The sequence below is a fragment of the Haliotis cracherodii genome, unplaced genomic scaffold (assembly GCF_022045235.1).
Source record: "Haliotis cracherodii isolate W230 unplaced genomic scaffold, xgHalCrac1.p SCAF_2, whole genome shotgun sequence".
In the NCBI taxonomy this organism is placed as follows: Eukaryota; Metazoa; Mollusca; class Gastropoda; order Lepetellida; family Haliotidae; genus Haliotis; species Haliotis cracherodii.
The window spans coordinates 27,478,285-27,503,442 of NW_027266275.1; the positions used below are offsets into that span (position 1 = coordinate 27,478,285).

The following is a 25,158-nucleotide window of genomic DNA, read 5'->3' on the forward strand; positions in this document are numbered from 1 at the left end:
ACGCATTCACCTATAGCAGACTTAATTATTATGTATAAAGAGTAAGTCTTAAAACAGACCCATTATGTCATTCTTGTGATAATCTGTACCACTACTTACTTTAATATTTAATATCTTTTAATTAACAAAGTTGTTCACATGTATATTCACGGCAGTGTTGATCGTAAAGTTGGGATTACTTTACTTAAGCTTCCATAGGGCATTTCGGATCTGACCACAAAGAACAATGAGCTGATATTTCGACCTGTACATCACTATACAGATACGACTAAACGATTTGTGTGATCTTGACCCTCGTTGTACAGTTTCCTATTCACCATCACCATCTTTTTCAGCCTCTGTTTCTCTGTACGTTTCATCAGTCAAACATCGCCGTGTCGAAGTTAAAGGACCTACGTATTACTTCGAGTTATCCGAGGTTCGACACAACCGGGAAATGGTGAATAAAGAAGGAATACGCAGGGACCAAGTATTTGCTTCGAGACAACCCTAAGTTCGACACAACGGTGGTTGTAAATGTGTAGTGGATATGAACATGGAGAGATGTTTTATAAGTTGTAACGACTTGTCCCCAATCCATTTCACTTACGATAATAACTATGTTTAAACTCCAGGTATGCATTTTGAATTACAAAGTGGTAATCAAATTAAATATTTTGAATTGCATTGTACAGTTTGGTCACTTCCGGTGACTTTCCAATGAAGAGAATGTGTAATTACCCCATTCGCTTGCTTTCATTGATTTCTGTATATACTGAATGCGTGCTCCTGAATTAGACGTTTAATGAACACTACTACATCTATTGATCCCATATGACGATAATGTGGCCGATCTGTTGCCGCGCAAACTGTTGGCCATGGCCCATTCTTACTTACACCGACAACAAGGTAAGATGGCCGCTAGTCTGATATACCAATAGTGCAACTATTTCGCGTGAAATCATGCTTGTCAAACTGAATTTGTTCATATGTTTTTTGCCTTGAAAATATGAGATGACATAAGATCGTTTCGCTGAATAACCCGATTCCAGTTTTGTCATACTTTTCTAACAAATGGTGTAAATTGTAATAAGCCACGACTGCAGCTATATAACGCTACTTACACCGAAATGTGTTTTGTATCAAAAACCATTTTCACATGTTATTTTGATATTTTGGTTATCAAAGGACGAATCCACATGTTCATAATGAATCTACCAGTATTAGAGGAAACAGACATGTCGGCCAAGGCTCCAAACGTCATGGTAAATTAGACGTCAATGAAGAATGTTCTCGTGTAGAGCTTTAGCGCATGTGTAGGTTGGAATACTACTGTTTATACTACAGTGTATATAACACTGAATGAACTCTTTAATAAGTCTATAACAACTTTCGGGAAACACCATCGGTATCTGTATGGTGTGTACAGTGTATATATATACGACATCCATTCAGCAATAATACGTGTACACGTAGACCCTAGTCAGCAATATTTCACCTATATTTAGGCCGTAAGACGCAGCATAACACCTATACCTTTGTATCTATGTAGCCTGCATTAAGGTCAGAGTCTATTTACTTCAGTCTCACGTTCGGCTAAATTACTTGACACACTGTCAATGCAAGGATGTTAAAACATTTAAATCACGTCAGCAATAATCTGGTTGCGCAATGCCGTTGATTGTATTTTCCACATCAGCGGTTAGATTACACACAGGCGGATCCAAGTTTGATAGATGTAGTCTTCCAAATTCCCCATATACCATGAAATTTTGAGTGCATTTTCTTAATGATAAAAAAATATTTTAGGAAACGCAAATGTAAACTTTCTAGAGCTGAGATGTTTTCAAATCCCCATACTTCGCATCCGTAGAGAAGAACTGGTACAACCATACTGTCCAAAAGCCGCAGTTGACATTTAAGTAACAAGTCCTTGGCATAAAACATAGCACATAGCTTTCGTTGCTTGTTCTATTAGCTTTTTCTTTGTTAAAGTGAATTATTATTTTTTTTGAAATATAACATCAAGGTAGTTATAGGAATCAACTTTATCCAAAAGATCATGACCAATTTGGAAATTATGTTTATAATCAGTTTTTCATCCACCAAATATGAATATTTTAGTTTTGGTAGTATTAACCTTAAGCCTCCAGTGTATACACTAATTATGAAATGAGTCTAACATATGTTATAGATCATAAACTTTTGTGGCCAAAAGCACTGCATCATCTGCATACAGTAATACAAATATTGTGAAAATTACACAGATTGGATGGGCTCATGGACCACAAAACACGCAGTGTCGAAATTAGGAATAGATAGATTTGGAATACGCAGAGTTCGGTTTATGATACTACGTGCAACCAAAACTTTGATGAGACAGATTTCGGACTATATAGAATCTATTATATTTACTCCATCGTCAGCAATATTATAAGATGAGCATGTATCTATATTAGTAAATTATATCAATAAGATCAAATGTATACAGTATTATCCACGACATGTGTGCAGCAATATAACACTATATATGGCGAGACGGTCATCTGTGCATGTCGGACATGAAACGGGCAAAGCGGATGATGATCGTGTGATGCAACACAAACCAAAATAGACACACAAAAACAAACAATAATTAAATAGCAAACATCACCAACAAATTAACAACTAACATTGTCCCCGAACAGAGACAGAAAATGGTGTGCGTACCTTTATTAGTTGTATACTTGTGTAAACGTGGAGAACCGGTCTATCATAAAAAATCGCACCCTAAAATGGACATTTTATCATGAGTAACATTTTGTTAACATAAACATCTGTTTATCCGAGACAGTCGTGTACTTCCGACAAACAGTTGGGGAGATTTCTCGATGTTTGTCACAGCTGGTTTACGTTAAGATTGCACAACCACACGACACACAGAACACGCGAGGTGTGCTAACACAGTGACCAGTGTATCATATATATAAACCACTTGTATGTATACGATAGTATATATCTTGCATGTTCTGTTCAATAACATTTTATTAAGGTCACGTTAATCTTCCCGAGGTAAGGGATTTAACTGACTGTACACTCTGGACTTGATATAGGAGAAAGTAATAACTCCGAAAGGCTGTGTTTCTCATAATAAAGAAGTTGACATCCATAAATTCTCTTCGTTATAGACTTTCATAGTCAGTTAACCTCCTTGCCTCGGAAAGATAGGCCACGTTCTAGATGAGATTATTTCGACATACACGTTCCTCTCATGGACTTATGGTGTCTGCAGCTAGTTGCGTGTTTTATATGATGAGTGTTTTTTGTTTTTGTTTGTTTTTTATGTTATTTTTTTTTTTTTAATTTTTTTTTTATTTATTTTTTTTTTGGGGGGGGGGGGCGGGGGGGCGGAGGGAAGACATAGTCGCTGATACAGAGGATGATGTAAAGTGCACATTCTAGTACTCATTTGTGTTTGAGTCCCATCCGGGATTCGAACCCACAATGCCAGAGTGATGCACCTAATCGCCAGCACACAAAGTCAGCGCTCTAACCCACTCAGCTTCCCCTAGGCTTCCAGAGAAAAAAGGAAAGTCCGACAGCTGGTAGTGTAGATCCACGTACTTTGTGTGTGCGCGCGCACGCACGCACGCACGCACGCACACACACACACACACACACACACACACTGTATACTCGTTCACTGATACTTTGATGATGGTTGTCATAAAGTACTGTACATTATAAGAACAAATCGATTTGTGAGGTTGGTGCTATTCATACCTAGTGTGGGCGCTATTCATACCTAGTGTGGGTATGGCTTATACGTTTGGGCATGATATAACCACTTTCTACCAATTTCTCGTTGCAAAATAAATAACTAGGTAAATAACCGTGTATAGATGTGCTTTCATCCTTATTCGGATTTACGTTACATGCGTATTTTGCGTAACCCATCGATGTATAAGTATGCATGAGCATAAAGGAAACGTAATCGGAAACGTAATGCATTTCGGTTTGCATTCATGACCCAAGAACAGTACACGATTAAACTTGCTTAAATTACTTGTCTTATACACATAGACTCGCCTATCATACATCCAAGTATCTGGTTTCTTGTATATATACTTGATAATTAATACATTCCTATTCCTGTTTTTGATGTGTAGGGCTGTAACTCAATTTTCCCAGAAGACATTTCGGCGATAAATATGGCTGCCTGCACCATTTTCGAGGAAGATGAGGTCTGCTTGGTTACCCCAGAGAAAGGTTACATCTATGGGTTAGTGCTAGAAAACTCCGAATTCCTGAGCAGCGATGAAGAAAGTGATGATCTACCCGGTCAGATCAAGAATGGGACAGTTCGGGTTGCGTGGCACCCAGACGGAAAGGAGACAGTTGTACAGGAAGACAAGGTGCCCGCTGTTTAAGACGTGTGAGAGGGACAGTCAAGTCTGTTGACAGTTCTGGTGTTTAGTATGATAATTCCAGTATATAAACATACCGTAACAATTATAAAGGTCGCATAACTGTTTTGAAATCCAATCTAAATAAATGTTCCATGTAACAATTGGACTTTTCATTTAACTTGGAAGCCATCCAAATTATTCATTCATTCAACCCTGAAAGGAATGGTATTGATTAACAATTTGCAGCCTTCACATATGGCACATGGAGACATTTATGGTTTAAGTGTGTTTTGAAAAGTGTTAAGAGTGCAGCATGCTGGTTGTAGCAACCTGTCATCTCCCTAAATTAGCTAATTGACTCTCACTTCACTAATCTTGACAACATTGCTGATATTTCGGGGGATGAAAGTAAATGAATCAAATTGATGTGTATACTGGTAGTTGATGTCTTCAACAATAGCATTCAGCAATATCCCGACATAAAAAGAGTCCCTTAAAACTCATGACCTCCATTGCCTTGTCTATAAACTTCCGCAGCACTGCACTCAAGTGATGTCACCTGTTTTCGAAGCCCTGATTGGTTGGTACTTTAGCAGGGTTTCTGTGAATGAATGGCCGTGTATGGTGCACAGTAATCCGCATAATTCTTGCATGTCGGCATTATGACTCTAAAAGTAATTTAAGTTTGAAACCTATTAAAAAAATATGAATGTTTCTTGAATTGTAACATATTTCAGAGTGTCTTACAGAAATGTTCACACTTTTTTACTTCCACTTTTCATCATGATAGTCACCAAAAGTCTGAATGATGATGGAATGTTCTGTTAGGTGTACAGTACTTCACATGAACCCAAAATTGACGGGCTGGATGTGTGCGATGTCACACCTCTTGTTATAATGCAAAAAATCACTATCAGCTGATCGGTATTGGCTGTTCAGAAACAGGTGTCATTCGAAATTAGGGTCCTCAACAATGTAGTATCTCGGGATCCCCACTGAGACTATCTGAGGGTTATACTGGTTTTTATTATTGAGAATATTATAGTGTACATCTTTGCTTTCTTAGCCCTTGATCCTTGTTACCATCTAAAGTTTAAATTTCAGTACTATAGCTCTAATTGTTATTCAAAGTGTTTATATACAAAATAATAATTGAATGCCTAAGGAATCAAGTTGTAATGAGGCAAATGACATTAGTTCAGAGAGTATCAGTTAGTGAGAGACATTGTTGATTCTTTTGATTCTTTTAATAACTCTGACTTGAATTCTGGTATTTGGAAAGGGATGTATATTCAGAGTATAGATTGCATCTTGTGGACTATAATTCCATATATCACAGTACATGTATACTCTCAGTATTTCGCAATATCTGACTGCAGGTTTTTATTATGGAATTATGATAAAGCAAGGACTGTGAGGACTTGAACTCTCTACTGTGTCATTATATGTACTATATTATCATTACTATTTGTGATATATCACCTTGCAGTGATTCCAAGTCAGATCAGGTTGTCATTCCTTATATTGATTTGTATTTGCTATTGCATTGTGGTCTATTTAAAGTCATATAAATTTGATGATTTGATGCAATATTATTATCAGATGTCACAAGAACAACCATGAACAAAAGCATATACTAATTCCATAGTTTATTTCTTATTAATGTTCTTAGTTCACTCTGATTAAGTTTCTAGATTTGTCAGGTCCATACACGTGCTCATTGGTTTCGCATCGCTTCAAGTTTCCCTCTACATCTGGCTGACGTGCCGTGACATAACTGGAATACTGTTCAAAATTGTGTTAAACCCAACTCACTCTCTCTCTCTTACTGATATCTTTTGTATGTTGGGATAGCTAAGAGTGTGAATAGTATCATGTTATGGATGTTGCTTGTCAGGTGATCCTTGTTGATCGATCACTGATGCCGGGAGATGTTGTGCGCCGTCTCATCCTCAATGAGGACAGTCAGAGGGGCTACGTGAAGGACATGAATGTCACATGCCATCTGCATATACTGGGCACGGATAAATATATCTACAACATTGACAGCAAGAGTCTGGATCCGATCACAGTAAGCAAATTATTCTTGACAGATTTTATGGAGGAAGGTTTTGTTGTGAAGAAATAGAATTATTATTCTTTGAAATATGCAGTGATGATTTAGGCGTGACATGTAACCATATATAATATATGATTCTGGATAAGCATGATAAGAGTAAGGCTGAAAGTAGTCATAAATGTACAGATGCACCACAATATGAAGTGTTGAGATTAAATGTGATACAGGATATGCTTCATTGTGTGTCATTTCATATCATTTGATTAGTTGTTGTTGTCATCTGGATATCAGATACTCTGGAAATTGATACTGTTCTACATTACCATATCAAGTCATTTTCCTGTAGTGGTGAAAATTTAAGATTTGTAACTGTGATGAACATTTGACATAAAAAGTGATATTAAAAATTATTTTGCTTTTGGTTCTTATGAACATTTACTTAGAGTTAGAACATGATGTACGCGTATGCACCCATAGAGGCTATGGGATTCATTGGTCCCAAGTTTTGGGGTGGCTCTTACCTTTGAGCAGCCCCCATCTCAATGGGTATTATGACTTACTATGGTGTCAGTCTACAGACCAGGCTATGCTGGAACATGTATGTGAAGATTTATATTGTTTTCTAGGAATTTGACACTGACCCTGGAGAGGTGACACTTGACTCCTGGGTTGGTAGAATCGAGACAGTAAATGAAGATGTAACTCTCTTATTCCCTGATGGAGCAAGGTTTGTGACTCCTGCTGTCTTGTGTGATCAACCAAATACATCTGCAAATACATTGTTCATTTGTGTTCATGACAGGATCTTCATAACATGGATAACAGTACATGTATTATGAAAATATAGGGGAGTTTTTACTTATTTGGCAAGGGGATTTTAATTTTAATTTAAGGATCAACATTAAGTTAATTACTGAAACGTGTCATCTTTTGTTTGAACACAAAATAAATATACTACTTAAGTTTTTAAGAGAGATAATGAGATTTGTCATTCTATTTATCATGTTTATATATTCACTTGACATGAAAATCATGGCAAGATAAGCATGATAAGAAATATCCCTATCACCGGTGGAATAGTATATGTTAACTTTCTTGTTCTCTATTATCAATTTTTGTGTGGAGTTGGAGATTAGCCTTGTGGTTAAAGCCTTTGTCCGTCATGCAGAAGGCCCGGGTTCGATTCCCCACATGGGTATTATGTTTGAAGTTAATTTCTGGTGTCCCCAGCCATGATATTGCTGGAATATTGCAAAAACCGGCGTAAAACCATACTCACTCACTCTCTGTGTGGAGTGGCCAAGTGGTACCGATCATTTGCTCCCCCAACCAAAGACCTGGGTTTGGTTCCCGACATGGGTATGAAAATGTGAAGCTCATTGTTGGTGTGATGGTGTTGTTCATGGAATATTGTTGAAAGTTTTTTTGATCCAAGCCTTCTCACTCCATTCTTCGTGTTAGAGCATATTGGAACAATGTGTAAAGCTGATTATTGTTCTGACAAGTCTCCCACACTTCTTCTTTCATTCTAGATGTGTCATCAGTGATAGTGATATTTGTGTCTTTGAGGATGCTTTGGAGAAACGAGGACGGGTATGTCTCCATCTTATTAGAACTGTGATTTCAAGTATATTTCGTCTTTTTTTCATAAGATTCTGTCTCCATTATCTATATCTTGTAGCTTTTGAAAAACATGATATCAAATAAATGTTTTCTTTCATGGGTAGTTACTTGGGCAACATCAGCAGTACATAAATACAGTGATGTTTTGTTCTACTGTTATAAAAGCATGTGGTTTGTGGTTGGGTTAAATAAATGCACTTCCATATGTCTTTCCTTTAAGACATTCCTTTAAAAATTCTTAATGTTGACTTTCCAGCACACAGAGTTCTGTAATTGTAACACATACCCTGGGCGAGAGCTGCATGCAACGATGCACGACCTGTGCGATGTCAAGTGGTTGCAGGAAACGCCCATGTACAATGACTCCATGATTGACAGCAAACCCAGGATGACAATAAATGTTGTGGTGGAATCGGTACGGATAGCTTTTTCATTGTGTATTTGTAGTTTTATAAGAGGTACCTTGTATGCAATGCACTTAACCCAACAGGATTTCACTGTAACTGAGTGCGTAATACTCACGTTTTTACCAGCTCTCTCAGCCATCTAAGGCTCCGCAAGATGCATCACTTGGACATGGCAGCAACCTTTGGTCATGGGTTCGAATCCTCGTTGGTCCTGATTATGTTTCTAGGTTTGTCAGCACCATACCAGTGTTTTACCAAAGTCTGAGACCTGCATTACTTCAGGCTTTCCCCCCACATTATGCTAACACGTCATGATATAACTGAAATACTGTTCAAAGTGGCGTTAAAACCCAACTCACTCACTCATTCTAGCTCTCTCAGGTCCTTAGTCTTCTGTAGTATGTTGTGAATCAAAAAGCAGAAGGGAAAAAACTAGACCTGAATTGTATAGATGGTAATGATTGAATTTATGCATAATGGCTGATGCCTAATCATTAAAAAATGTAAACGGTTGCACATTTTGACATTTCATTGATCCCTATTTTTGTGCCAGGTTGTGACTAAGAGTGTAGAAGTACACTGGTTGTGTAGAGGGTTCTCCAAGGTTGCCAACCCTCTTGCCAAGCTGTCACCACCAGAGCGAATTGTCCAAGGAGAGGACTTGAAACGGTATAAAACCAGAAATACATTTCATTGATATTGATGTGAGTTAGCTCAGCACGAGCCTCCTCACTACTTCACAGGCTTGTACACATTATTCCTCCAGCAGCCATAAATGAATTGGGCTGCAGTGCTGTTGCCGCTTTTAATCAAATATAGCTGAAATATTGCTGACTTAAATATTAAGATAACCTCACTCACTCATATATGCTAAGACCATATCCATGGCCTAGTGGATATTGCATCTGCCCAGAGAGGAAAAGATGTTATTTGTTGTTACCTCGCCTCATGCTCTGCATTAAGGGTATAAAACAAGGACTGGCTGGTTCGGAGTTTGTATACTGTGTCTGATTTATCCATGTTGAAATTGAGAATAGGTCTTCAGCAACACATGCTTGCTGTAAGGGGCGACTATGTTTGTGGTAAGAGGCGACTAACAGGATGGGGGGGTCAGGTTTGCTTACTTGGTTCATGCATGTCATTGTATCCCAATTGCGTAGATCAATGTTCATGATGTCAATCACTGGATTGTCTGGTCAGACTTTATATAGACCACCGTCATATAGCTGGAATTGCTGGTTGCAGCTTTAAACAACACAGAAAAACAGCATAACACAAAATTCACTAACTTGAACCATGTCAAACTGTTTGTGACTCGTTTGCAGGCTCCGTCCTCTGGACTGGTTTGCTCATTGTAGTGTTCAGATTGGTGATAAGGCATACTACACCATTAAAGACACAGACACACTGGAAACGAGTCCACCAAAACGAATGTTCGTGCCTCCTGTAATCTCCAAAATGTCGTCCAAGGAGGTCGACGAGTGTTGCACAGAGAAAGTGTTCAAAGCCAAGTCAGGTGATGCCGAGAAGAGCGAGGACAGCGTGGACAAGGCAGAGGAAGCTGACCCAGCAGCGGAACAGGAGGCTGATGAGCCAGTTACCAACGGTGAAGTTACAGAGAATGATGAAGATTATGAAGATGTTGTAGATGATGACGGCTCTGATGCTGGATCCCAAGCGTCAGGACACTCCAACTCAGCCTCAGGGGCCAAGAAGAAGAAAACTTCCAGGAAAGGACCTCATCTTGCTACTAAATCACTAAAGAAAGTCCGAGGACGCCGTGCCAAACAGAAATTATTGTTACCCCAGAGGGTTGTCAACATTGGGGATAAAGTTGCTGTGGAGATATGCTATACATACACCATGGCCAGTGTTGTGTGGCAGGTGCGTGATCAATTACAGGATTATTACATGATTAGTTTCTGTACCTCAGTATAGATTTGTTGACATGGTATTTCTGGTGTTTCGTGCTCACAGTAATTCTTTTGTGTTTGGGGGAAAAAAACATCAAAACTCTTAACCTTGAAAGCCCCCTAATTCTAGGTACGAAAAACGTGCCTTGTGCACAGGGAAATATACGGTAATACACGTTGTAGAACAAGTGGCTTTAGTTAGGCCTGGAACTTTTGAGGGATGAAATAGTGTACCGGCCATTATATGCACCACAGTAGTTTGTCTGGGATATGATAGTTGTGTATTGTGTAATGTACAGTTTATTAGCAAGTAAAGCTATGTCAGTTTGTGATATGTCTTTGGTATGTGTTTTTGAACATTACAGTTGTAACAAAGAGCAGTGATTCTTTAATGCTGTGTTGCGAACACTGAATCATGATATAGATTGGTATGTTTGAGGGACTGGGAGTTTGTTCATGGGAACTGCAAATATTTGAACTGCTTTTGAGCCAGGGGGAACAGTGTGGTGGTCGTGTGCTGTATGTCTGTGTGTCCATGTTATAGGATGGTACAGAGGAAGAGGACATCCCTTCCCCGGAACTCTACCCCATCCACCATCTGGACGAACTCGAGTACTTCCCCGGAGATTATGTGGTGGATGCTAAAGGTAAACATTCCATGCATCACAGTCACTGGGATTGCAGGGAGGAGTAGGTCCCCAATGAACCTGCCAATTTAAAGAAAATTGAATTCAGAAGGGCAAGGTTGAGGATGAGAACTGAGAGCGAAAGCTGACTGACTGACTCTACTGACCTAACATGTGGTTGTATCCTAGGTTCCCATTCTTACACTATTTGGGCTGATGACTTGACTTTGTTTTGCTGCCATGACTAAGGTGAAGTACTTTCTACTATGGCATGAAACTCCTCCCTCATGATGCCTTCTGGTCATGTCAGGGGTGGAATGGGTGGCCCATTCTTTTAAGGCTGCAGCTGTGCAGAGTTATGTCCCTTAGGCATACCAGGAACATACAATATTTGGTTTGAATCCTGTTTGATTTGTCAACATTAGACCATCATAACTCATGGGCCCCACCTAAGTTGTAGATGTCTACTACCTGCATTCTTTCAGTCTGTCCTCCCACATCAAGCTCACACTCTGTGATATTACTGAAATACTGTTCAAAGTCTGTGTTTAAAACAAATTCATTATCTTGTGATTACTTGGTTCAGATGTGATCTAACATTGATAACATTGGAGAGAGATGTATTTCTTTTTCTACAGTTTATCCACATCAGAATTCTCCAAAGACTGTGTTTGTGGACTTTCAGAATTCTCCAGAGACTGTGTTTGTGGACTTTCAGAATTCTCCAGAGACTGTGTTTGTGGACTTTCAGAATTCTCCAGAGACTGTGTTTGTGGACTTGCTGTAACATTATGGTCATTGTGATGGGATGTTGGTTTTCAGTTTCATTTTTTGTCCTTGCATTTGCAGATGTAACTGGAGGAAATCAGTATGGTTTGGTGGTGTCTTGTGACCATCGTGAACGGACCTGTCTCACCCAGTGGATGAAACCATATGAAGTCGGCAAGTCAAACAGGTAGAGAGTAGGCTTGGATGTATTTGATGCCTTTTCAACCCTATTACTGTTATTTTTATGTAAGGTGTATCAATGTTTTTCTCACCTTACTTTTAAATACCAATTCATGATTAGTTAAGGAGTGGGCAGTTAGGTTTTGTGTAGCTTGCTAAAAAATCAGTTGGAACACATCATAGGTAATTTGCATATCTTGAATAAGTATCGTTGCTTTGGAATTAACCGATGTTCATCCGAATGCATTGGATAAAGGGAAGTAACTCCGTTCTTTTGCGTTGTCTGCTACAAGTTTACTTGGTGAAACTGTGGACATATATTCTGGGTCTGTATGAATGAATTATCATCCAATCGCTCGGGGCACATGGCCTGACTGCTTGGGGTACATAGATTCTTACTCAAGGTACATCACACCATATACCCCTCCAGATCGAGTGATGTCTGCTACAGTAGGGGAAGGAGCTGCCTCTATTGACGTACATGAGTTACCATGTTTACTATGTTATTTGTATTGTTGGTTTCCATAAGCCGTTCACTTCCTACTGAAGTTGCTAACTATGAAGATGTAATCATCGGAAAATTAGATGTCATGATTACAACTCTTAGACAAACATATCCAAGGCCGTTGACGTCTTTAATTATTTTCCACTTGGTACTTGTTGCCTTTATGCCATATCAACTCACATAGAATAGTGGATTTACGCAAAGCGAGCACACTGGCTTTCATCTTTATAACTCCACGAACATGTTGAAGTCAATTCCTACAAATAGAAATGTCAACAGTAATGACTTCACAGACTGCTTATTTAAATGCTTAACACAAAAATAACTAAACAGCAATACAAAATCATTGACATTCAGTGCAGTAATACAACACAAGCCCCTGTCCATTCTATCATCAGTCAATTAGGAAAGAGCAGTCCATTAACAGACATAGTCTAACTTTGTTTCAGTTTGAGGAAACATAAACACAAAAGGATTGCTTTGTAAGCAATCAAATGCCCCCGAATCACTTTCAATGTATTTATTCCTTGATACATCAAAGATAATGTTATGCAAGGCATTAAGCATAACTCAATAGTTAAACCAGGCAGTTGGGTTTCCTTGTGATTAATTGAAGCATTGACTTGTCACACGGAAGACCTGTATTCCCCTTTTAAATATAATGGGGGGTACAGGTGGCCCAGTCGTCTAAGGCGCCGCGATTCCCTGTGGAGAGTTGCGTCCCTTGGGTATGCCAGAAACCTATGATGTGGGTTCGAATCCAGGTTCGCCCCGATATGTTTCTAGGTTTGTCAGCACCATACTCGTGCTCGTGGGTTTCACCGAAGTGGTAAACGTCTGATACCTGCATTACTTCGGGCTTTCCTCCCACATTAAGCTGACACGCCGTGATATAACTGAAATACTGTTAAAAGCGGCGTAAACCTCTACTCACTCACTCACTTTAAATATAATGTGTGAAGACGATGCTTGATGTCCGTGACAATATTTTGCCTGAAAATTGCCCCAAATGACTAAACCCTACTCAACTTACTTCGTTGTAAGCTAAGTATTTACTGTTGTTGTAGGCCGATGGAGTATGGTGAGCAGAAGGAGGTCAGTGTGTATGACATTAAGGATCACCCTGACTACAAGTTTCGACCAGGACACAGTGTCATCCGTGTTGGAGGATTCGAGGTAGGAAGACTTTGTCAGTTTGTTGTTGGGAACATCTGTCCATGAACTGACTTTCATTCAGAGCAAATTGTCAGTTTCATGTGGCTCCCAGTGGAATAACTATTACCCTTATGTGGTACTATAAAAACAGGTACGCCAAATCCTGCCAGACCTCATTTCCTTACTTTACGGCTTAAGATTTCACTCCATGCAACATTAGGTTTACTTGGAATGTACCTGGTCAGCAGCAGTGCCATGGTGCTATTTTTAGTTTGAGTTTACAAACAAACAAATCAGCCACAGAGCACCATGGCATTATCCAGCAAACCTTGCTGTAAACTACTTCCATTGAATGTTGTTCTTTATGGGTACGTAGGGGTCATGGGTCTTCTTGAATGAGGGTATGGTTTTACGCCGCTTTCACCAATATTCCAGCAATATCACAGCGGCGACTCATGAGGTCTGATGTGACATTAAGCGATGAGTGGAGTTACTTCCCTTTAGCAAGCACATGCTCACCATGCTCACATGTTGTACTAAATTCATAATTGCTGATGGCATGCATCACTTTGGACTTTCCAACATTTTGATAACACTGTGATATTACAACTGAAATGGCATTCAAAGAAATATTCAAACTCCCTCACTCTGCTTGTCTAACACCGCCATATGTTGTCCAGGACCGAGAACAGAAACTCCATGCTGTGGGACAGGTGCACCGACTGGACCCAGGGAATGGCATATCTGTCAAGTGGCCGGATGGATCTGTGTCATCATGCTACCCGCAGGAGCTCTATATAGTCAATGATGATGTGAGTAGATAGCAAGGATTGTACAAGGGGTGATGACATGAGTCATCTAGCCTGGTCATGCTGTTCTACTTCAGTTAGCTGGCAATATTCCTAAACTGTTCATGGTTATGCTTTGATGGTATTCATACAACATATCTGAAGTGATTCTGGTTGCCAGGAGGTCATTAAATCCTTAAAAATGGATGATCCTCCATTTCTATATTCCCCATGGGGATCCTGGGTTAGAATTTGATTCCAGCAACCTGTATTGTTTGAAAGGAGTGACTTAATGGATTGAGTGGTCAGACTCCGTGACTTGGATGATCGTACCCTGACACCAGTGAAGATTCGGGTTAGAATAGGTCTTCAACAACCCATGTTGCCGTAAAAGACGACTATGCTTGTCGTAAGAGGCGTCTAATGATATCAGGTGGTCGGGCTCGCTGACTTGGTTGAAGCATGTCATCGATCCCAATTGCGTGGATCGATGCTCATGATATGAATCACTGGATTGTCTGATCCAGACTCGATTTATACAGACCGCCATCATATAGCTGGAATATTGCTGAGTGTGGTGTAAAACAACAAACCAACCAACCAATTGCTCACATCACACACTGGATTGCCCAGTCCCATTTGATTGTTTACATGCTGCTGTCATATGGCTGGAATATTGCCCAAGTGTAGTGCTAAACAACAAACATACACAACATTTCTAAGTCTAAGTGGACAACTGGCCCTATATTTCATCAAACAAGCCCACTGTTTTCCTACTTAACGAAGGGTCAAAGGTGACCCAGTCATCTAGGGTGCCTAGATTTCCTGTCCCTTGCTGTTGAGTTACGTCCCTTGGGCATGCCAGAAACCTATGATCGTGGCAAACGTCTAAGATCTGCATCACTTTGGACTTTCCTCCCACATCTAGCTGATGTAACGGAAATACCATTCAAGACAGTGTTAATCCCAACTCACTGTCAGACCAAACAAAGTGGTAGATAAATAGACACACTGAACACTAGTAGTGGAACGATACACTGATTTGTTGTTCGATTGCGATTTTTTACTTCTCTGTACAAGTATCGATCACAGTCGTAAAAAAGTAAAAAATGACTATTCTTACCTTCATTGTTTGCTTTGATAAGTATACACTCAACTCTAATAACTAGGGAAAAATAAGTAGTGAAAATGTAAGTATTTTCATCCATTGTGCCATACTTGACACTACCAACTGTAAATCGTCAGTGTGTCAGGTATTTGGCCATCCTGTCTATGACAAGACATGGCCTAGGGACCACAGATAAGTATCATGATACGTATCGGATCGTGAGCAAGGTATCATGATACGTATTGGATCGCACAGTTGGTGTATCATCCCAGCCCTAATGTACGCCATAACTTGTGTGTTAGTGAGTGATTGAGTTGGGTGCAATAACTAAAAATACAGTTAAGAGCGGTGTTAAGCCCAACTCACCTAATATTGATGATACTTTCCTGAGCAATCTCATTGCTATCCTTCCTGAATAACTGAATACTTCTGTGTGTGTCCCCAGCCAAGTGACTATGGAAGCTCAGAGTGGGAGACATCAAGCTCATCAGGGTCGGAATCTGGCACCGACACTTCATGGGAGACTGAGAATGAAGAGGAATTGATGGATGCAGATGATACCATGTACAGGTCAGTGGCTTCAGGCACTCTTGGTAGCAGAGTTGATCCAGTTATGGATCTTGGTCTGTCAGCACTCTACACATGCTTGTTGTTTTGGGGTTAGAATTGGTCCCAAGCTAGCTATGCTAGTTGTAAAAGGCAAGTAAATGGTTCATGTGGTCAGGTTTGTTGACTCGGTGGATGGTGTGTTCAAATACCCAGACTGGATTATGTACAGGCTGTCGTCATTAAACTGAGTGCGATGTTGAACAACAGACAAACAAAGGGGGGATAAACCTACCAAGGGCCGTAGGCCTACTCAAGTACTGAATAAAGAATTGGTACCTTACTCCTTCTCAGTTGCAGTGAGGGGGCACGAGTGGCCCAGTCGTCTAAGGCGCCGCGATTCGCTCGCTGCTGATATGTTTGTGGATGCCACAATGAAGACTCCTTTCTGTTTACTGTTTGGTATTTCTGTTTGGATTATAGTTTTGGATATTTTCAGGTTTTCATTTATTTGTTTTGTACTGGTAATAATGTATGGAGATAAAATGGTTGATGGCCTACTCACTAACTTGGTGAAATCTTGTATCATTAGCTTAATTAACCTATCTCTGGGGTTTCAGTGAAGGTGCAAACAAGTCCTTCTTCATGCTGTGCACCCACAAGAAGACAGAGCTGGACACACTACTGGTGCGAGCACAGACAGCTCTGTCAAAACTCGAGTCTCTTTTCCAAGGGCTGGACCAGAATCTTCCCAATGTCAGCACCTGTTACCATGACATACTTCGCATTTACAAAATCTGCAAAGATTTGGACAAAATACTGAAATCCAACTTCTTTGAGGAGGAAGAGATCACTGATCTCATTTCAGCAGTGCGACTGGAAATTAAGTGTGAGAAGTCGCGGAAACTGGCCAAGCACTTGGAACAGATGTTCCAGTCCTGGCATCACGGTCTGTCGGACCACAGCAAGGATGAAGGACAAGGTGATGAGGAGGATCTTGACCACTCTACTGCCGAGGACTCTCGGAGTCTTCCCGGGGAGATAGAGAGGAATATATGTGTCAGTGAGGAGGAACTGGTGAAAAATTTACAAAATAAAGAATGCTCAAAGAAGGGTGATGAGGACTCAAATACTTCCAATGATTCGGGGACAGAGGTTTCAGCATCATTGAACTCCGAGCCCATATGTGATAGGGCGTCTGCTCAAGGGGATGATGCAGCAGTAGATGTGTCTGCAAGACCTGGTACCGAAGCTGCACAGAATGGTGCATCAGTAAGCGCAGCTGGAGACAATGACGCAAAGAAGGACAGCAATCCAGACCCAGTTTCAACACAAAACGCTAAAGAGTTGTGCTTAAAGATATGTCGTAGACTCCACATCTTGATGGCGAAAATACAGGAGGAGGTGAACTTGAGATGGAAGAAATGTGAGTCGACACAGACTGACCCAATTGCAACACAGACAGATCCAGCAGCTATTGAGACTGCCTCTCAGCTATCACAAGGAGATGTGGATAGTCCAGATGTTGATGGGAAAATTATCACACCATCAAGCCATCCCTGTAAAGTGGCCGCCAGTACAGGTGAAGATAATTCTAAGGAGGAGGATATGGGGGAGGCGGAGCCGTGTTGTGATAAGGTGAGGGACAGTGACTCACAGACGGATGTTACGGAGGAGCCGAGCTGCAAGACGCCATCTTGTGTGAAACTGAAGGAGACTGGTTTTACACTGGCAGAGGAGGTGGAGAAGTCAGAAGAGGCCAACTCATCAGCTCCGACTAAAGGTAGCAAAAGATTGGGGTAATAGATCTTGGGGATGTACCTCTTTTGTGTTGAGCAATGTCGATTCTGACTAAAGCCAGTAAAAAATAACAAATATAGGGTGGTAATATATTTTATTATACCACGGGTTAGTTTATCTAGTCCACAGCTCAGTTCAGACTTGTGGTTTGTGTAACTAGATATGAGGAGAAACCAAGTAAACTAGGAATAATGATTCCCGAACAGACTTTGCCTCCATTGCCATTTGTTTCTAATGATTACTTACCTTGGGGACCAGGGTTAGAATAATTTCACATGCCTCCATTGCTGGTCTTGCAGTTTTGCAGAGATTGCAGTTTACAAAACAGTTGATACAATGGGTCAAATAAGTAGCAGCAGCATTACATATCAGGATGTAGAATTAATGTAGGTCCACTCATGAAGGTCCAGAATTTGTCACTGTCGAATGTCATGAAAAAGGCCTGTTTCTGTTCTTGAATCGACTGCCTCCGTGGTCTCCATGGTCTAGAGCGTCTGTTTGGAGAGCAGATGGTCAGTGGAACATACGTGTCTTACCAAAAGATGTTAAAAGAGTGTACTTGAGTCAGTATAGTGTCTAAGTGGGGTACTCATGTTAGACTGCAATGCTAATCCCCATTTTACCTCTCCTCACCTGTTCTTGAATCCAGAAAAGCTGGCAATAATTTGGTGTTTTCATATAGGCACCTAGCAAACAGATAAGACGAAAGTCGGACCATAAACAACAAGTTGGATTTAAGTTTTAATATAGGTTGGGTTCACTTATGGAGTATAACAAATAATTTGTTAAATATTTCCATGCCAAACATTGCATGTCTATATATAAAGCACATACTGAACTGGTGTCATTTGATATCAGGGAGTTTCAGATATGTTTATTTTAGAATTTCCATTGCAGCTATTTTGACATGGGCTAAGAGAAATGTTTGGTCAGTTACCTGGTTTGGGACCATAATGTGTTAAAATGGGCGGGGGATATAGATGACTTCGTCGACTATACGCTTGTTTGTTTTAGAATGCCACTCTGTGGAATGTTTGTGGAATTTTCAGTGTGACAACATTTTTTCTATATTTATTTTAGGATTTCAAATGGAAAGTGAAGTTTTGGCATCGCAAAAATTCCGATCTCAAGAGCATGCCGCAACAGACCAGCGAGGCTTCATGACAGCCGTTAGGAAAGAGGTAAGCATTGCCTTTGCCCCATAGAGCACATAGCATCCCTGTACATGCTACAGGCTGATTAAAGAAACCGCATGTGTATCAGGTACATTATTATGAGGAATGGTTGGGCAACATGCATATTTATGATTATTTGCCACTTTGTTTTCACTAATCATGCTAATTCTTTCTCTGACCCATGAAGATCCGGGGTAGAATAGGTCTCCAGCAACTCATGCTTGCCGTAAAAGGCGGCTATGCTTGTCGCCATAAAAGGCAACTAACGGGATCAGGTGGTCAGGCTTGCACGATGGATACTCATGATCAGTGGATTGTCTGGTCCTGACTTGATTATTTACAGACCGCTGTCATATTGTGGGAATATTTCTGAGTGCGGCGTTAAACAACAAACAAACAAACAAACCAATTGATCAACATAACATGTTGTTTTTCTTTGTAGATGTAGGTAAATTGTTTGATAGGCATTACTTAGAAGTTTACGGATGACAAGATAGACACAATTTTTATGGATAACAACTTCTTTAATACTGTAAAAGGCGATGTTTCGGTATAGATCCTTATACCGTTGTCAAGCAAGACTGAATGAGGGATTCAGTCTTGCTTGACAACGGTATAAGGGGATCTAAACCGAAACATTGCCTTTTACAGTATTAAAGAAGTTGTTATCCATAAAAATTGTGTCTATCTAGATGTAGGTAGTATGTTACCATGGCAATAACTCTGTTTTTATGTTCATTTCTAACTATTCATAATTTCCTTTGTCTTACACTGATATTTTGGTGTTTCTAGTTAAAACTGTTAAGGACAAGTCTTCCAGATGGCATCGTAGTCAAGGGTTTTGAAGATAGACTGGTAAGTGATGAGTAAAGATCAAGTAGCCATGTACATGATTCTGGGGCTCGTCTCTGGTATCCCATATTTGTCTTAAAAGCCAACCAATATGAAATTTGGGTGTAACAATTTGTAATCTTGCTGATTGTGTCATTAAACCCAGACAGTAAGGATCAATGCTGGGAATCACAACCTCAACTATTTATAGACTGCTGTCATTGATATAGCAGGAATATTACAGACTAAACATCAACATATGGACTAACATTTAGTCTTTGAAATGGGCACGGGTGGCCCAGTGGTGCCGTGATTCTCTGTGCTGAGTTGCGTCCCTTGGGCACACCAGAAACCTATGATTGTGGATTTGAATCCCGGTTCGCCCCGATTATGTTTCTAGGTTTGTCGCCACCATACCCGTGCTCATGGGTTTCATCGAAGTGGGTTTCACTGACGTCTGAAACCTGCATCACTTCGGTCTTTCCTCCCACATTAAGCCAACACGCCGCGATGTAACTGGAATACTGTTAAAAGCGGCGTTAAACCCAACTCACTCACTAGTCTTTGAAATGAAAATATTTTACAGAAAGAGGGTTGTTAAGTTATCTAAATAAAATATAACAAAAAGGAGCCCAGAGACTCTTCATTTTCAGAATCCTGAAACTGCAGTAATCTAGACTCGCATGGTCTTTGTTGGGTATATTTGTTCCAGGGTCTGTATGATAGACTAATCCACATGTACTCCCACACTCTTACACTAAATAACCCCATTTTTCTTTGTAAAACAGAATACCCTCGTCCGTGTTTATTTATTATGTAAGCTTTCTTTACAGGATTTATACTCTGTGATGATAATTGGCCCAGCTCAAACACCTTACGAAGATGGACTGTTTTTCTTTGATGTCCAGTTGCCCAATGACTACCCAAACTCTCCACCAATCTTCCACTACCACTCCTACTGCTCAGACAGACTTAACCCAAACCTTTACGAGGACGGTAAAGTCTGCGTCAGCCTCCTCGGCACCTGGTCCGGCAAGGTTGGTCACGTCATGAAATAATAAGTTTTGCGTTACCTGATGCTATACCTCTAGCACTGTGTAGTGTCAGGTAGGTATAAAAACATTGCATTAAATCAGAAATGCTCATTATCAATAACAACTATAATAATAATGCACATTTACGAGTATATTGCTCCATATCCACCCCCTAAGGAATGATTATAGTGCTATATTGTAACCCTTGCAGAAGTCATCCTGGGAACAGAGGATAAAATAGTCTATTTTTTACTTATCCTGCATTACTCCTTAATGCATTCACTGCTTACTTACGACAACTAGAAGGACAGCCTGCGAAGGTCCTGGGTGAAGAAATAAAGTTGTTGTTCTCAAGTCCCAATCAGTGGCCTTCCGTCGCTGTCCTGTGACCTTGATGACACCTAAGGTCATCTTCACATCACTGCTTGTCGCAGCACAGCTAGGACGTGTCCAAGCGGAGCTCTCCTTTTGGATTAATTTTAGACCTTCAGTTTGTCTACAATCTTAAAAATTGATCTGCGATGGGTGATGTATTCTTTTCATATTACTTTCACCATGTTGTGTAGTTTTATGTGAATTAATTAGGCGTGTAAAGACTCTTGTCTTTTTTCCCGCCAAAATAGTGTTGTTCGCCGCCATTTTGAATTGTGTTACAATCGTTTGCCTGCCAAGGTAGTCATATTGTTTACAATTCTCAGCTACGTATGTATAACATATTCTTATGTTCTTAAATACTACTAGCTTTGGCGTAACAGTGAGTTGCGTATACTCAAATTATTGTATACTTTTTCAACTCGTTAAAAATATGGTTGCCGAATCTACGGCATTCTTCCAGTCCCGCTTTATCAACAATTCTTTTATTGCGTACCTATGTTTATGCGATTAAATAGGTTTTTGTTGGTCTTTTTGGTTTACATTGAGTTGCGTATATGAACTATTGTATACTCTTGCAACTTGTAGTTTTGCCGATAGATTATTGTTCAATTCTATGGCATTATTCCAGTACCGCTTCATCAACAATGGCGTAATTGTGTAACTTATGATTGAGCGTGGTACTAATTGTCGTGGGAAAAATCTTACAAAGATTATCATCCACGTTGTTTGGTCTGTACGCAGATGTGCTCTCCAAACCCTAAATGAAAATATAAATACCCTTGGTTTACATTTAGTTGCGCATACAAAAAGATTGTATACCTTTGCAACTCATAATTTTGCCGATAGATTAGAGTTCAAATTCTTCGGCACTCTTCCAGTATTGTCTCATCAACAAGGGTTTAATTGCGTAACATACCTTTGAGCATTGTACTAATTGTCGTGGAAAAAACCTAACAAAGATTATCATCCACGTTGGTTGGTTTGCGCGCAGATGTGCTCTCCAATCTCTAAATGTAAATAGCCTTGGTTTACATTGAATTGCGTATATAAAAATATTGTATACCCTTGGAATTCGTATTTTTGCCGATAGATTACTGTTCAATTCTACGGCATTCTTCCAGTACCATTTCTTCAATGGTTTAATTGCGTAACTTATGTTTGCGTGGTGTACATATTGTCGTGGAATATTCGCCCAAAGCTCTTTATCCACGGTTCTAGGCATGCACGTAGATGTGCTCGCCCAAATTCAAAATGTAATTTTTGTGTAAATCTCTAATCCAACGAGTTTACTATATAAAAGCAGATTACTCCAATCATATTTTGCAGTTATTCCGTCGTGAGACGAGAGGAATGTCACTATCGCAGAATAGCGAATGACATGGTTCGGTCATTACCACCCAACCGTTATTATCAGCAGGTATTATGACGCCTGTGACTGCAGAAGTACACCATCCACCGAAATCAACAATACCGGAGGATTTTGTGAGTATCGTAACTGCTCTTATTTTTTCAGCCGCCGGACACTTCCAGATACATGTATGTTAATCTGTGAGGTCGGCGACAGCACCAGCGTATCAAGATGCTATGATGGGGGTAGATTAGACGCAAGCCTTGATCCAGTCAATACTTTTGAGCTTTGTGTCTGATTTATCTGCGCCGAGCGCAGCACTTGACTACAACCCAAGCACTTCTATTACGCAAGCGACGCACGATCAGCTTAGCGCTGTTCCAACATATCCAGCATAGACATGCGCCGAGCGCAGCGTCTGACTGCTACCCAAGCGCTCCTATCACGCAAGCGACGCACGATCAGCTTAGCTCTGTTCCAACATATCCAGCATAGACCTGCGCCGAGCGCAGCGTCTGACTGCTACCCAATGCGCTCCTATTACGCAAACGTCGCACGATCAGCTTAGCGCTGTTCCAACATTCCAGACCTGCGCTGAGCGCAGCGTCTGCGTACCAATCAAGGTCTCTACAATGACGTTAGCCCAAGGCTTACAGTGTACTCGGTTACGTAACCGGCACATGATCAGCTTAGCACATGTACCCGATTGGGAAGCAAACCATCTCGTGTCAGTAACGCCCTCCCCTGATAACAGGGTAAATAAGAGGGACACCACGAGGTCATTGGAGGAAGACTTCTCCAAAACTCACTTTTGCTCCTTCATTTAAGCGACCAATATCGTCAATGTTTGCAGTGGATCAGAATCTATTAGAGGATAACCCTATCTGAATAGATCACTTTCAAACTATCGTGTTTTTCCTACAGCGTCAGTTTGACCACAGGAAAATTCATCTTGAGACCGTTCTGACGGAGATTACCGTTACACCCAATACTTTATAGCATTTCCAACTGAGATGCTGGTTTCAAGGGCAGTCTATTACGTCAACCTTGGTCATCTACTCCCCTGTTCAACGAACAGATCGCAGACACGCACGTCAAGTTCCCAAAAAGCTTGGAAAGTCCAAGCGGGCTGGCAAGTCAGGGAATTATAAGCCTTGACGCGCGTTTCTCAGGGAAGACCAGCATTCCCTTACTGAGAAGGTAGTGGCAGAGACAAGTCTCAAGGACGATTTCGTACTTATCGCACTATATCATGGTGTCCGTATACGGGTAGAGATAACCCCACCGTTGACCACAGTTTGATTGGGAAAATCCAACATTGATATACTGTTGGTAAGAAGAGTTGTAGAGTGGGTTCACAACCCAGTTTTTACACCGGGGTTTTATCCTCACACCTACCTGGTACTCATGAAGGACCCAGACAAGATGAGAATGATCCACAATCTCTGTGTTCAACGAACGTTTGACTCTTGATCAGTCTCGACTATCCATCCCAACCGTAGACTTTTCAGGTCCAGTTCATTGAGGTTCACTACCAATGGTAGTATTTCCCATTTGACATGTCAGTGACACTTATGGCTATTTACAGGAGTAATGAAGCCAATAACTATCTACACGTGACGAACACTTGGTTCGAGTCGTAGATGGAGGGCGATCTACTGTATCATCAACACATGTCAATAACTGGGATAGACAATCAACGAGACGAAGTCGGGAGTATTCTCCTTCCTATTGACTTCAGTTCATAGGAGACCTGTTCAAGACAGACCAGGATATCCTATCTGTAACCGAGGGACAGATGGCACAAGTTTCTACTTCTTTTTGTCATCTACTCTACACCAACCACACACACTTCGCCAGTGGCAAGTGTTGCTAGGGTTAATCACCTCGGCACAGGAGTTAACTAGCATGGGCCGCTTACAACTGCGACCAATTCAATTTTTTCCTGAACCCTTACATCAGGAGTCAGGATCCACTCAAGGCCATCACTCTACCGACTAAGCTAGAGCCTTGCCTCAATTTGTGACGTTGAATGTCTGCGGAGTCTCTTTATTCGGGTTTTCCCCGAATACACACCTGTTTGTGGACGGCCCCTTTCAGGGGTGGGGTCTTCACTTACAAGACCAGATAAACTCAGGGCTATGGCCCGGCGCTCAATGGAAGTGGCACACAAACAACTTGGAGTTGGAAGCTTTAATTCTGGCTATATCACATTGGCAGAATCAACTACAGTTAGCCCGACTCGCAATATCCACAGACAACAGCACTGTGGTGTGGTGCCTGTGCAATCGGGGAACAACACACTCCCACTCTTTACTTCTAAGGACATTCAGATTTGTTCCATCTAGTGGATCGGCTGTGACTAAAGTTCATAGTTCAGCACATCCCCGGATGTAGAAACAGACTGGCCGATACTTTATCACGTCCAGACAGGGTGGCTCCCACCGAGTGGAAATTTCTCACAGAAGCATTCCAGTTACTGCTTCAGGAATTCAGGCAACCAAACATTGACTTGTTTATTACTTGCCTAGGCCACCAACTCATGACGTA

General features: G+C 40.7%; 1 protein-coding gene across 1 annotated transcript in view; it reads left to right on the forward strand.

Annotated features, from left to right (window-relative positions):
• Positions 1 to 4,131: 4,131 nt before the first annotated feature.
• Positions 4,132 to 25,158, forward strand: part of LOC139467916 ((E3-independent) E2 ubiquitin-conjugating enzyme-like) — a 37,390-nt gene continuing 16,363 nt past the window's right edge. Inside the window, exons 1-16 of the mRNA XM_071249504.1 lie at positions 4,132 to 4,373; positions 6,265 to 6,438; positions 7,053 to 7,153; positions 7,959 to 8,019; positions 8,306 to 8,464; positions 9,010 to 9,125; positions 9,782 to 10,340; positions 10,914 to 11,016; positions 11,845 to 11,950; positions 13,516 to 13,624; positions 14,284 to 14,415; positions 15,945 to 16,069; positions 16,666 to 17,828; positions 18,926 to 19,026; positions 19,813 to 19,875; positions 20,685 to 20,888. Of these exons, the coding sequence (XP_071105605.1) occupies positions 4,170 to 4,373; positions 6,265 to 6,438; positions 7,053 to 7,153; positions 7,959 to 8,019; positions 8,306 to 8,464; positions 9,010 to 9,125; positions 9,782 to 10,340; positions 10,914 to 11,016; positions 11,845 to 11,950; positions 13,516 to 13,624; positions 14,284 to 14,415; positions 15,945 to 16,069; positions 16,666 to 17,828; positions 18,926 to 19,026; positions 19,813 to 19,875; positions 20,685 to 20,888 (3,480 nt within the window). The 5' untranslated portion in view covers positions 4,132 to 4,169. The remainder of the gene's footprint in view (positions 4,374 to 6,264; positions 6,439 to 7,052; positions 7,154 to 7,958; positions 8,020 to 8,305; positions 8,465 to 9,009; positions 9,126 to 9,781; positions 10,341 to 10,913; positions 11,017 to 11,844; positions 11,951 to 13,515; positions 13,625 to 14,283; positions 14,416 to 15,944; positions 16,070 to 16,665; positions 17,829 to 18,925; positions 19,027 to 19,812; positions 19,876 to 20,684; positions 20,889 to 25,158) is intronic.